This window comes from Archocentrus centrarchus, chromosome 10 (genome assembly GCF_007364275.1).
Source record: "Archocentrus centrarchus isolate MPI-CPG fArcCen1 chromosome 10, fArcCen1, whole genome shotgun sequence".
Taxonomy (NCBI): Eukaryota; Metazoa; Chordata; class Actinopteri; order Cichliformes; family Cichlidae; genus Archocentrus; species Archocentrus centrarchus.
In genome coordinates this window covers 12,398,065-12,412,620 of record NC_044355.1, presented here as the reverse complement: position 1 = coordinate 12,412,620, position 14,556 = coordinate 12,398,065, and the positions used below count along the sequence as shown (strand labels likewise).

Here is a 14,556-nt window from a genome sequence, read left to right as displayed (position 1 = left end):
CACAAACCGATGGCCTGACATCTTCCTTCAGGATTTTCTAGTAGAGAGCAAAATTCATGGTTCCATCAACTACGGCAAGTCGTCCAGGTCCTGAAGCAACAAAGCAGCCCCAGACCATCACACTACCACCCTATGTTTGACATTTACTTTTTCACATAGGGCCCTATTGAATGAAATCATCATTTACAAACTGCATTTTGTGTTTACTTGGGTTATTTTTGTCTAATATTTACATTTGGTTCATGACCTGAAACATTTGTCACAAGTGTGAAAAATATGGAAAAAACTGAGAAATCAGAAAGGAGCAAATACCTTTTCATAGAAAATTCTATCAAGGTATTAATCCAGTCAGGCTCCTACTGATAAACATCAGTGGAGATTTTCTACATTCTTCCAAAAGTTTTTGGCAGCTTTTTTACCCATATGGAAAATACTGAATGTCTTGTCCAAGATTATTATTTATGAGCTAAAACAATACAAAATATGATTCAGACTCCAAAGAATTTCATAAACTAGAAAAAAACAGCTTTAGTAAATAGTCATAATGAGCATGTGGATAAGGAAATTAAAAACATGGTGTGCAAAGACTGGTGCTTTAAGCATAAAGGGTATTAGAAATGAAATTATCCACTATCAGATTAATTTGTGATGGAAGTGTCATCCCAGAAAGTGATTTTGTAGTCAGTCATCCTTTGTAAAGTAAAAATAGAAACTTTCTGTAGTTAAAAATGTTTGTGTGTCATTAATTACTCCAACAATAGCCAATACAAGACAAGTCCACAGACTTGTTTATGGGCTAGTTAATGATGCAACAGACTTAAATGTGTTATCTGGATAATTAATTTTTTAACAAGAAAGAATAATACTGGAGTAGTTATGCTATTAGAAAGTAAAATGTTCAGATTCTTTAGCATACCGTAACTGCTGCAGTATTATTCTTTCTAACCAGTATACTATTCATTGCAACTTTTAGAGCAGAATTGAGTACCTCATGGAGACCAAAAACTGAGAGGTTTGTGTAGTTTCTGAGCCAAACTGATGATGAGCAACAGAAGAATTCTTCTTGTAAGATAACCAAAGAAGAAGTAAAAAGGCTGTGATGCAGCATGTGGTTATTCTGGAGGAAAATGTCAGGAAAGTGAGAGCTTGTTTCCTCAGAGAGTGGTATGGGTCAATACAATAAACAACCTCTTTACAGTAGCAAGGGGAAAGCTTTCGATTACAGAGACACTCAGTGTTTTCTTACAGTGTAATGCTGTTTATTGATGCTGCGCCAATACAGTGGATATGATGTGAAGGTGGGGAACTAAAGGGTGATGATGTGGGATATAAGAGGGACCTATTCTGTTATTACAGGGGTGCATTAGCATTACCATCCTAGAGAGAGATGCATGCAGATTACAAAAGAGCATCCACCATTGATATTTTCTGTGAAGGGAATGGCTGCTGACACTGTTGAGCTCCTAACACTATTATCTGCTCAAGAGATGTCCTCTATGCATCTCTACATGGACAAAGATATTGGGCTGCACCTCTTAATCTTTGAATTCATGTGTTTTCACCTCCATTGTCACAGGTATGTAATATTGAGCATCTAGCCTTGAAGTGTGCCTTTATAAACATTTGTGAAAGAATATAGAAAGTTCTTCAAAAGTGCTCGCTAAATGAAATCAATCTCAAAATTGGTTCCCTTCCAGATATTCCACAATCAACTCTAAATGGTATTATTGCAAAATGGAAGCATTTAGGACCCACAGCAACTCAGCCTGGAGGTGGCAGACCATGCAAAATTAGAGTGATGAGGCGCATAGTGCACAAAAGTCACCAATGCTTTACTGACTCAGTAACTACAGCAATCCTGACCTCCTCTGGCATTAACATCAGCACAAAAACTGTGCATTGGGAGCTTCGTGGTATGAGTTTCCATGGCTGAGCAGCCTATAGGTGTATGTGTAGATGGTCCAGCACTTTTGTCCACATAGTGTATGCCTCTGTTTTTAGGTTTAAATCTGCATCATTTTGGATGCAAGTTGAAGTTCCACAATCCGCAAAAACATGTAGCGCCTCAGGAAATACCATGCTTATTACACAAACTGTAAATTATGTAACACCAATTCCACAAAAGTAAGCCATTGCATTTGGCTTTCATTTGTAAATGAAAACAAAATTTCATTTATAAATGAAAACAAAATTTCATTTGTAAATGAAAAGAAAATGCAGTGGTTTTGCAATGAATTGCAAATCTCATAAACCCATATTTTATTCACAGTAAAACACAGAAAATATATCAAATATTTTAAGTGAGAAAATGTACCATTTCATGAAAAATATTAATTAATTTTGAATTTGATGGCAGAAATATCCCTCAAAAAATGATATATGGTACAAAAAAAGAGAGCATCTTAGAGAGGCAGTGTTTCTCAGCATTAAAGATGGGCCAAGGTTCACTAATCACCGAAAAACCGTGTCTACAAATTAGGGGGATTTTAGAAAAATGTTTCTCAGAATAAATTGTTGCAGATAAGACTTTCAATATCTCATCATCAACAGTACATAATATCATCAAAAGCTTCTGAGAATCTGGAGAAATCTCTGTGTGCAAGGGACAAGACTGAAACTCTTTAGGCCCCTCAGACAGCACTGCATTAAAAATAGGCCTGCAGGAACTCAGCAACACTTCACTATCATGCAAAGAAGAAGTCATATGTGAACATGATCCAGAAGAGAAGAAGGATCATCCAGTTTTGTATCAGTGCTCAGTTCAAAACCTGCATCTCTGGTGGTATTTGGGTGTGTCACTGCCTTTGGAATTGGTAGGTTGCACATTTGGAAAGGCACCATCAATGCTGAAAGCTAAATACAGGTTTTAGAACAACATACAGAATCCTCTATCAGACAAGAATGGGACAATATTCCTCTCCCAAAAGTCCAGCAGCTGGTCTTCTCAGTTCCCAAACACTTTGTTACTGTTGTTAAAAAAAGAGGGGACACTACACAGTGGTAAACGCTGTGTTGCTGCCATCAAATTCAAAATGAGTTAATATTTTTCTTAAAATGGTAGGCTTTCTCAGTTTGAACAAAGCGTACCATTTTAAGAAAAATCATTGCATTCTGTTTTTAATTTACATTTTACAGCACAACAACTTTTTTGGAGTTAGAGTCCTGTGTTGGCAGAAATGTCCCCATTCTTTATTTATTTTTTATTGTAATAACTTTTAGAGAGATTTTTTGTGTATTTTTTGAATAGCAAGAAAGGGATGATGTCTGCCATTTCCTTGCAAAACCTTGTGTTGTATGCAGTCAATTTAAACAGTCCAAGACTGTAAACCTTGATTAAAAATTCCCTTAAGACCATGCACAAATTGAGTCACTGGATCCAAAAGGATCCAAGTTATTTTATGATACTTGCTTGAGATCATCAAGACAAGGTCTTCCAATTTTTCATATTTCAGTCTAGTATGTATTTGTGAAGACAAAAATGCTTAATTTTGCTTCAACTTGTAATGGTAAAGAATCATTCTGAAAAACTCACAGTTCCAAAATTTTGCATCTGGAATGATGCAAAAAGTCTTCCAAGCTAGGCCAGCCCTACCTCTGCTAAAATTCTGATTCATTTCATTTCAATTCAGTTCAATTCAATTCAATTCAATTCGTCAAACCATTCACAGACTTTGTCAGTGGAGACAATGAACTTGAAGTTCCACTATGGGACAATGTGCAGTATTATTCTCTAGCTGCACATTGTCCCATTGTTCCCATCTACAGATAGTATACTGGTGCAGCATTAGCCCACAAGATTAAACTCTTTGTAGCTAGTATGTTGCAGGCTATAAAGCAACCAAATAAACACATAATTACACTTCATAAATAAGGACTCAGACTGCCTGAACTGTGGCATGTGGTTGTGCTTAGTGAACAAGGAAGGAAAACAAGATCTTGGAAGGAGACTGCAATGCATGATAGATGGAGTCAGAAAATTGTTGAATTTATTTATTATTATAGTTACTGATGATTTTCTGTTGATTGATTACTGAACTGAATGAATGAAGTCCACATATATATTAAAACTTGATCATTTTAAACCCACCTGCTTTTCAGTGTTCACACTGAGTTTAGCAAATCCAGAGCTCGATGACATTTGGGACATTGAACAAAAGTTTATATGACACACCTGAAACAAAGAGCATGACTCAAATTTAGTCCTTTAGTCTTCTCTGACTGATCTGTGCTAACAAACGAGTGTGACACTGCATCCAGAATAGCCACAAGGAAAACTGATGTCACTCTTTTTTTTTTTTTTTTTTTTTTTTTTTTTTAAAGCCTGTCATGTCTGGTAGATCTTGCAAGCAGAACTGTGATCTGAATGCGTTGTTGTGCCAAACATATTTGCTATTTCAAGATGAGCTCTATAGGTTCTCAATAGGCTCTTCTTGATGTTTTAACCCTTTATTTTATTTATCTGAGTTATTTTTCCACATACTATGTAACAGCCAGAGCTGACAGGCTGAAGAAGAGGAAAATAAAGAGAAGAAAAAGGGAGAGAGAAAGGGAGCAAAAAAAAAAAAAAGGGGAAAGAGCACAAGTCTATTAATCAGATACTTCATCACTTTAACATATAAAAAAAAATACTATCAATACTTGCAAAAATAAATTTGTGTGTGAAAAACAAAACTAACAAAGCATGTTACGCACACCAACAATTTTGTTGAGTTGTGATTGAGTGGGCGTTTGTGTCTGTGTCATGTTTGTGTCTGTGTCATGGAACGTACTTACCAATGAGGGCAAAACGCTGCAGCTCCACCCATCAGAAGCCAGAGGCAGGTACGGAAAGCCCCCGGAACCCCAGGCCACCAGCAGCCCACCAAGGGCCAGGAAGACCCCCGGCCACTCAGTCCAAAGACAACCGCATACCTACCCCAGCAGACGGGAGAGGGTGGTCTCAGACGGAGCCCCCCCAGTCGAGGAGCGAGGGCTCCAGGGAACCCAAGGCGATGAGAAGCCAGCCCCCCCCCAGCGGCCAGCCCCCTGCACTGGCCGGCGGCAGGGCTCCCGGGCCCACGGCACCCAAGGACCGCCCGACCCTCCACAGAGCCCCCCCCCACGCCGAAGAAGCCAACGCAGCCCCGCACCGCAACCCCCACGGGGGCAGGCCCGCACCCACGCCAGAACACCCAGCCCCACCCAGGAACCCCGAGGCACCCCCATCCCAGGGGGGTAGGGGGGAGGAGGCAACCAGCAAGGAGCGGCCAGGAGGCAAGGCACAAGGCCCAGACCCAGGTCCAGCCATACATACAAACACACCCAGACACCCGTGTACACATTTATACACAGATACTCATACATGCCCATACATACTTACCCACACACAGATATGCCATACATACACATTCACTCACCCACCCATACTCACGGAGACGGTGACAAATACACAAAGACACACATTCATCCATAGCTACCCACCCTCTGAAGGCGGGGCAAGTGGAAACCACCCCAGGGCCAACAGTGACCCCAGGACGCCACCAGCCCGGTCCCCAAGGAACCACCCGACCCCTACCCTGGGCGAGACGCAAGAAATCGGGGTGTAAGATGACCCATCCACCCCTCCTCCTCCCCAACTTGTAGGTCTATGTGTTAATGTTTGTGAGTGAATGAGGTGTATAGGGTGCAGTTAAAATTGAGGGGACAGTTATGCCACAAGCGCCAACTGTTGGTCGTCAGCGCTTGCCCACACTGCCCCCCCAAAACCCTCCATGTCTAAAGTGCAAATAAAATTTGGAGACAGATGAAACTGATGTCACTCTCCTGACATACTGTGGCCCCAGCTCCAACAACAGACTGTTGTCTGATATATTTCTCTCTGCTCTTGGGGCACTGTTCACCCATGTGATGTGCAGCAGAGATGACAAAGTCATATCTCTCATTTTTATGGCTCCAGGGTTCTTTGGGGGTACAGATACAAAAATGTACCCACAAGGGTCATTTTTAGAGGAAAATAGTCAATTTAACATACCTTTAGGTGTAAATCTGTAATCATTCTCTGGTTAGATAGTAAGAATTTGGCACCAAATTACTGAACTGGAACCAGTGATGGAAACATAGTTACAGTGTAGGAAGCAGATGTGGCTGAGCCATCCAATAAGAAACGCAGAAGGTAGACCTACAAGCTACAAGCACTTAAGCAGAAAATAAAGAAAAAGAAAAAAAAACCCAGACACACGCAGGGGCTGAAACAAATACAGCTGAAGGTCCCAACAAGAACAATCGTAATTCATCAATGAGATATCCTCTGCACACTGGAAAATGTCGCAGTGGGTAAACAGTGGATTCAAGATCTATAGACAATCTGGATAATGGAAGATAAAACAGATCAAGTTCTGTATGCATAGGAAACATTTTGCCAGTACACACACACACACACACACACACACACACACACAAACACACACACACACACACACACACACACACACACACTTCAAAGAACAATGCACTGATTTACATTCATTTCCCAATTACTAAGGCTGCCCTATAATCCAAGTCTTACCCCTTAAATTTAACGTTTTGCATTATGGGGGCTATTCTTTTGTCTCCACAGTGCGACGGTGGAAATAGATTATATGTCTCCGCAATATGAATAATACAACACACACACACACACACACACACACACACACACACACACACACACACACACACACACACACACACACACACACACACACACACACCAATATTAAAGGAGATTTTGGATCACCTTCGAAATGTGACTTTGAAAATCGAAAGAGAAATGTACCAGAATATTCTCCCCAGCCACTTTTACTAAACGGCTCCCGTTCGTCACACACAACAGTGATAAACAAATAAATACAAATGTATGTATGTGTGTGTGTGTGTGTGTGTGTGGACGGCGAAACAGATCCAGGTGTGCTCGGTTCCACGTCTGAATCCCATATCCTACTACAGACCGATTCCGGGGAGACTAAAAAGTGAAATCTCCCCTCTATAAATAGGGACGATCGGAGCCGGGTGCGGGGGCGCGCCTCGCAGTCCTTGTGTCGGTCAACGGTGAGATCTATTTTTAGAAACAGGCGCACTGCTTACCTCACGTGCAACTGGAGACCAGATTTGCAGGTTGCGCAATATTGACTGGCGTTTGCGCGTGCGTCGAAATTATTCATGAGTGTCATTCATTAAAAAGACTTCACTATTCATTGAGGAGTTTGACGATCGTCACTGCAACTTTTAAACAGATCAAAGAGGAGAAAGCGGCGAGCCCAGTAGGAGACATACACGCCATCTATTAAGCAGTTAAATGGTAATGATAAGATATAAAAGTAATCGTGGAGGCATGCATGATGAATGGCTTATGGTGTTTCGTGCAGCAGCCTCTAATTGCTTTCTGTGGGCAACAGGATTGTCAATTTTATTCTTTAAATTCGCAATTTTTACATAATATCTGTTAATTAAGATCTCTGAACCAAACAGTGAACGTGTCCCACACAGACGCATAAAATAATGGAAAATAACAGGCTCCGTTTCAGTGGATTTTCTATAAGAAAAAACTAGCCCTCTTAATATGAAATTGCAGTAAAGCCAAGAGACGTGCGAAAAATCCATGTCTAACAGACTAAATAAATGATGCTACCGACAGATTTTGAGCAGTTTAATGCCGCGATGGCGGTTTCAGATGCTCGGAAAGGATTTCTGTGCATTAAACAGGAGACAGAGTGAAGCGGGATGACTGGGCGTGCTGCGTTCGCCTCTGCGGCTCAGTTGAACAGCACGCCTCATTGATCTCACATTGTTTCAGATGTTGTCAGCTAATGTGGTCAAAAATGAATCGCACCTAATGAGCACCTGCCGTGTTTGCCGACAGGTCCGGGGCAAACAGGCAACGGCGGGTATAGCCCATCTCAGGTGCCAGACATACAAACACAGAGACCTCTTTTCGTATTCAACCCAGTCTTCCCATCCCCCTACCCCCCTCTTTGCACCCCCTTCTCTTCCTCCCCCTCCAATACACCGGAGTCCGGTGACTCCGTTTACGTTTTACGCTTGCTCCGCCCCATACTCGGTTTTGTCCAAATCGGGCTTTTTGCGTCGCCGGAGCTCCCGATTTTAGCCCTACGTCATCACCGAGTAGAGGGAAGAGCTGACGTCGAGGAAGAGTCACCGAGAGGAGAGGGCACGGGAGAGGGAGGGGGAGAGCTTCACCAATGCTAACACTGATATGAGACATATCTATCCCCCTTGGCCCCCCCTTTCTTCTCCACCCCCCTCCCTCCGTTTTACGTCGGTGTTGGTGCGTTGGGAGCCCCCCTGCTCCGACGGAGTCCCAAGCTATATAAGTGACCGGCGAGCAGAGTCCCTCAACCAGATTTACGGGTTCCGGACTTCTGTGCGAGAGACGGCTACCACAGCCGCCGATTCACCTGCACTCCGAAAGGAGGGACAGACATCCAGCAGCCAGCCAGCATCCGAGCTGGACGCTGCGGCGGAGCTACAGCTGACGGAGTCAGAACAGGAGAAGGTTTTAAACCTTGCTCTGGAAAGAAAATAGCTGAGATGAAAGTCCAATAACACACCTGTGAGCTTTTTCACTTTTACCAACTGTCTCGTAAGACATCTTGGAGACAGGGATCCACCGAGGCACGACCTTAAACAGCAACACTCTGCTCACAACTCTCCAACTTATATCAGGAGAAATTTCGATATTTCACCGCAGCAACCAGCCACAATGTACCGCTCAACCAAGGGAGCATCCAAGGCTCGACGGGACCAGATCAACGCCGAGATCCGGAACCTGAAGGACTTGTTGCCCATATCTGATGCAGATAAAGCGCGTCTCTCGTACCTGCACATAATGTCACTTGCCTGCATGTACACCAGAAAATCCGTCTACTTCACTCAAGGTAAGAATAAATTTATATAAAAATAAATATATATATTTATATAAATAAATAAATAAAAACGACCTGTTGATGAATCTCATGTTCTGCTGCATAGACAGACTGCATTTCTCGCAGTGGCGGAATCAACAAGTGTTTCAGCGGCATCTCGGGCACTTGTGTTAATATAAATGGGATTTTGGGGTAAACTGTTGACTCGTGGTTCATTCAGTTAACAGAAATAATCGTCATTGGAGCTGATAACGACGTTTAAGTGGCAAATTGTAGCTGTCCGTGGTGCTGAAATGCCTTAGCATCCTGTGCTGCCTCGGCGCTCCCCGTGGTGCTGAAACATGCTGCGGCAACTGCTTTTACTATGCGGAGATCAGTCACACTGTGTTCTTTCTTTTTTATTAGATGCATTAACATGTCACCCCTTTTTGTTCTATCCCTTCCCATCTTCTTGTTTCTCTAGAAGCAGGAACTGGTGTTAGTCTCGAGGAGGGCGCGGGGTTTCTGTCTTTTCACGAACTGTCGGAGTTGATGCAGGCGCTGCCGGGCTTTTTGATGCTGCTGACTGGAGAAGGGAAGCTTCTGTACCTGTCAGAGAGCGTCTCTGAGCACCTCGGACACTCCATGGTGAGTCTATACACGGTCGGTGCCTTAATAGTTCAGCAACCCTGAGTTTGCATTAATAACTGACGTGTTTGTGTTTTTTATTTTTTTATTCCCAGGTGGATCTTGTGGCACAGGGAGACAGTGTGTATGATATCATCGACGCCTCAGACCACTTTATCATGAGGACCAACCTGTCAGCGACAACATCACTCGAGAGCGGTAAGATTGTTTAATTTTTTTTTCATCCACTTAATACAGACTCACAGCCAAACATGATGCTTAATAAACCTCTCATTTTCTCCTCAGACCGTCTCTTCCGCTGTCGTTTCAACACCTCCAAGTCCGTGCGGAGGCAGAGTGCCGGAAACAAACTGGTTCTGATCCGAGCTCGCTGCCTCTCTCCCCCCTCCACTTCTCCTGCTGCTGGGTCTTACTGGACCTCCAACCCCGTCTGGGTATGCTTCTGCTCTCCTTTGGAGCCTCACCCGACCCGTTCCAGCCCCGGGGCAGAGAGGGAGTCGACCTCCACCCCTCCCCTGGCCGAGACCAATTTGTTTCTGGCCTGCTTCCACTCCCAGCATGGCCGGGACATGAGACTGCAGACAGCGCAGGGCAGGTGAGTTCAAACAAGTAATATGCCGTCTTCCACCTGTTGCTTTAATGTGGACTGTAATATGTTTATGAGATAAAGTGGTGATACATTGTCCTGCTAACACATCACCACCCACTCTCCCCCTGCAGTGTGAGCGCCTATCTTGGCTTTGATGTGACAGCTTTAAGCTCCCGCTCCTGGTACAGCCTCCTCCACCCACAGGATCTGTCACATGCCTCTGCTCAGCACCGTAGCCTATGTAAGTGTACTCTTCACACATACTTACCAGTTACAACCAAACATGCCCACACACTTACACATATTGGGCACACTGGCACATCCACACAGTGAAAAACACTATGATGATTAATAAGGTTACAAACTAACGCCAACTTGTGCTGCAACTGTTTTTCAACAGTGAGAGAAGGAGGAGAGGGCAGAGCTGAAATGGTGGTGCGTGTGCAAGCTCAGGACCAGTCGTGGGTTTGGCTCTACATGGTGCTTCAACTGCAGCCAGGTGAAATCCCCATCAGCAGCAACAATTACATCATCAGGTATTTACTAAACAAAGCACCACTCATTGATTTTGAGATAAAAGGCTGATAAAGTTGGTCCAAAACCCATAACCTAACTCCTTGGTTTTCCTCTGTTTTTCCTTTTATCTCTCAGTGACTCTGAGGCTTGGTCGGTACGTCAGCAGCTCAGCTCAGAACAGACACAGCTGACCCTGGTCCTGAGTGCTGGTACCTCTCAGCAGGAGAGCCTGAGTCTCCAGTCACCAGAAACCCTTTCCAGCCCAGACCAGGTGTTCACCCCTGGCAGCAGTGGCTTGTCTGCCCAGTCCTTTGACTTCAGCACTGCTGGCTGCAGCGTGGGCTCCTCTGATGAACCGGGGAGCTCTGCTGCTGAGGCCATGCAGCTGGAGGGTGACCCTCGCTCCAGTATCTCCTCACTGGAGGAAGAAAGCTTCTTTCAGCAGCATCCTATTGAAACCCCTTCAGCTGCTTCCTCTCCCACTCCAGTCACTGTTGAAACAGTAGCAGACTTAGACTTTTTAACTCAGAACATTCTCCTGCCACCTTCCTTCCAGCTCGACCCTCCGCTGCCAGCTCTCCCACTGCCTCTCCCCCCTGTGCCCACCTCACAAGCTCAACAGACCAAAGAGTTTGTGTGCACTCCACCCTACACCCCCCAGGTGGGTGGGGCTAGCTTCCCCTTTGGTGAACCCCTCTTCAGCTTCGACCCCACAGGCACTACTACTCCTCCACCCTCCGCCACGACTGCCACTGCCACAACCTCCTTGGCCCCCTCAGCATCCTCCACGGCCCCACCAACTACTGCCTCCAGCCCTGTTCCTCCCACCACTCTCTCTACCAAACTTCCTCTTGCACTACCTACCCCATCTACCGAACTTCTCTTCCCCATCGAGCCCTGCAGTGTCTCTCTGTATGAGAAATTGCCCCCTACACCTGACAGCCCCGGAGATGGGGACTGCACAGTCATGACCCTGCCTGAAGTACGGGGTCCATTGTATGTAGATGTACCACTGGGGCCCCTCCAGTGCCCCCCCGAAGGCCTCCTCACTCCTGAGGCATCACCCGGTAAACAGCCCTGCCTCTCCTTTTTCTCCCTTGAGAGGGAGAAGGAGAGAGCAGAAATATCCCTCCTAGCTCAACACATCAGCTCTCTGGCAGAGGGATTCTACCTGGATCCACTCTTGTCCAAACTCTCTCCTCCCTCTGTATCACCCTCCTCCTCCCCTCCCTCGCCCTTCCTATCTCCAGCCATAGAAACTGCTGATTCAGTCCACATGCTGAAGGAGTTTTATCCCATCAAAGCATGGAGAGGCCTGGACATTCCCATCTTCCTTGATGATGATGATTCTCTGTTTGAAGAGAGCATCCTAGAAACCCTCCTCCAAGATGAATTTGCTCCTCCCCTGTCACCTGGCCTCTCCTCCCCATTGACCTCCCCTATGCCCAATCCCTCGAGCCCAACATCTCCTCAAACCCCAGTGTGCTGGCGCCAACCCTCCCAGTTTGAGGGAGTAGGCCACGTCTGTAGCGTCCAATCGGCGCAATGTAACTCAATGGCTGGGTGCGGGGCGACTGTGGCTGCTGAGGCCGGGGTGAAGGCGGAAGGGGAGGGGCTAGCGGAGGAAGCAATGGAGATTGAGGTGGTGTCATCTCCTGTGTCCTCTTGCTCCTCCATCCCAGCTTCCCCTCCCCTCATGCTCACTGTCTCCCCCAGCCCCACCACCTCCACGCCCATCGCCTCGCCCACACCCGCCGTGTCTTGCACTCAGTCCCTCCTGGAGGAACTGGCCGTCCTGGAACCCATGTTTGGGGCAGGTGCCTCGATCGCCCCTGGCTTAGGGCAACAACCTGAGTTGTATCAACTCCAATGTCATCCATCATCACAGTGCTTCCACAAAGGTAAGAATCTTTCTCTCTCTTTTTTAAAACTAAGATTTATTAAATGAGAAGAAAAAACAAAAAACTAAAATGCACTGCTAATTTTGTTTTTCTTTCTTTTCCTTTTTTTGTCTTTCAGATGGGAGTGGAAGTGTTCCTCCGTTCTAAAATAAGTCTGTGACTTACTTCATTAAGTATGGCATATTGTCATATTTTGTGGAGACCCTTTTACTGAAAAGTAAAAAATATTTAAGTGTATAAATATACATAATGTATATACAACTTAAGGACTTTAACTCCTACATGTCTCCTGAGAACAAAGATTGGCTTTATATTTTTGTTCAGTCATTTATCTGTATACTACAACAAAACTGGTGCAAACATGATGGTGCAAAACTGCATGGACCCATAACTGACTGGGTTCTGAGTCCATGTGGTGTCTCAGCTTCTCTGTTCCACATGCTTCAGATATGATCAGGCAGAGACACCTCTCTGAAGCGCTGTTTAACTTCCAGACGCGCATTTGTATTCACTCGTAGTGAAAAATCTGTTGTGAACAAAAAAGAACAATACATTTCTTGTTATTTCAAAAGAGAGATGATCTATAGCACTTTTGCCTGACATGCAGCAACGCAAACTCAAATCTCAAATGTATTGAAAGTCAAATGTTTACAATTTCTTTAAATCGTTAGGATGACCACTGTAATCAAAAGAAGAGAGATTTCTTGTTTTATATCTTCTTTCCAGTCTTCAAAGCTGGCCCAGTTGTTCCTCACAACCTTCAAGGCTACAACAAATCTCAAACAGTATTCAACTAAACCTGAGATACTTTGAGCTTTGAGTTTGCGACTTCAGACCTTTAACATTTCATATTTATCTCTCCATCTAAAATCTTGTGTATCAATGTGATGTGCAAACAAGGGGAAAAAAAAAAAAGAAAACATGTGAGGAGATCCTGGCATGTGAAGATCTCAATATTGTTGCCGGTGTCCATTGCTTTATGAGATGTAACACCAAACAGGAGATTGTCTGGAAGCTTGCCGGGGCTCTGATCATGCCACAAATCCACTGCTACTTTGTACTGTACATTAGACTCTGAATGTGAGCTCTTCAGGTCCCTCCTGGCCTGAGGGCAGTCGGCTGGATATTCTTGCAGCATCAATATTTGAAATGCTGGCAGCTTATAGCGGCTCCTTTGTGCCTGAAATGGCCCTGACCTGCTGAACTCTGAACTCTTTATCATGTCCATTCAACATGGACAGTTGCATCGTTGCTCCACTGGAGCGCGGTGCAGTGAGGCACAATTGACTATGTGAATGAGCGATTCTTCTTTTTTGAGAGGGGTTAGAATACAAAAGTTTTGTTTTAAAAAATGAAAATATGGACGGGGTGCTATTTCTATTCAGTTACCAAGCGACACGGGTTGAGAATGGTACAATTCCCATGGTGTCGACATGCTCACGTAGAGTTGTCTACGGTCAAGTAAAGGATTGATTCCTACGTTCTAGCTATTAAAGGCTAAGTTACTATACATGTGTAAAATTATATAATTGTATGTGTGATATTTGAAAAAGAAAAAGATGTTAATGCATATGCATTATGTCTGTGGATATAGGCATATGTTCTTTTCAGAAAGGCTGTACACATTTGTACATTTGTATGAAACAGTTATTGGTCTGTACATATAAGAAAGAGATTTTTATTGCATAAGATGGAATATATTCTAAACATCTTACTTACTGCAGAATGGACATTGTGGACCAGTGTTCTATTGTGATGCTTATAAGTGTATTTGGTTGTCATACAAATGCATTTATAATAAAGTGCACTTAATGCTGCTGATGCATTTGTGTCGTCATAGTCAAGCCCCCCGTTCCTCCCTCAGCCACATCATCATCATCATCATCATCATCATCACCACCACCATCATCATCATCCCACCATCCCTGCCTCTTCTCCTCCCTCCCCCTTCACTCTCTTCCATTTCTTCCCCTGGAGCGAGTTTCGCTCAGCAACAGCACTGACGCACACACATGACGAGACA

At 44.3% G+C, this 14,556-nt stretch overlaps 1 protein-coding gene across 1 annotated transcript; it reads left to right on the top strand.

Moving 5' to 3' along the window:
• The first annotated feature begins 8,391 nt into the window (after positions 1-8,391).
• Positions 8,392-14,284, top strand: npas4a (neuronal PAS domain protein 4a). Its single transcript, XM_030739505.1, has 8 exons — positions 8,392-8,912; positions 9,364-9,527; positions 9,623-9,725; positions 9,813-10,122; positions 10,248-10,357; positions 10,517-10,652; positions 10,768-12,533; positions 12,652-14,284. The coding sequence occupies exons 1-8, from the start codon at positions 8,738-8,740 to the stop codon at positions 12,678-12,680; spliced, it is 2,793 nt and encodes a 930-aa protein (XP_030595365.1). The 5' UTR covers positions 8,392-8,737; the 3' UTR covers positions 12,681-14,284.
• The last annotated feature ends 272 nt before the right edge of the window (positions 14,285-14,556 follow it).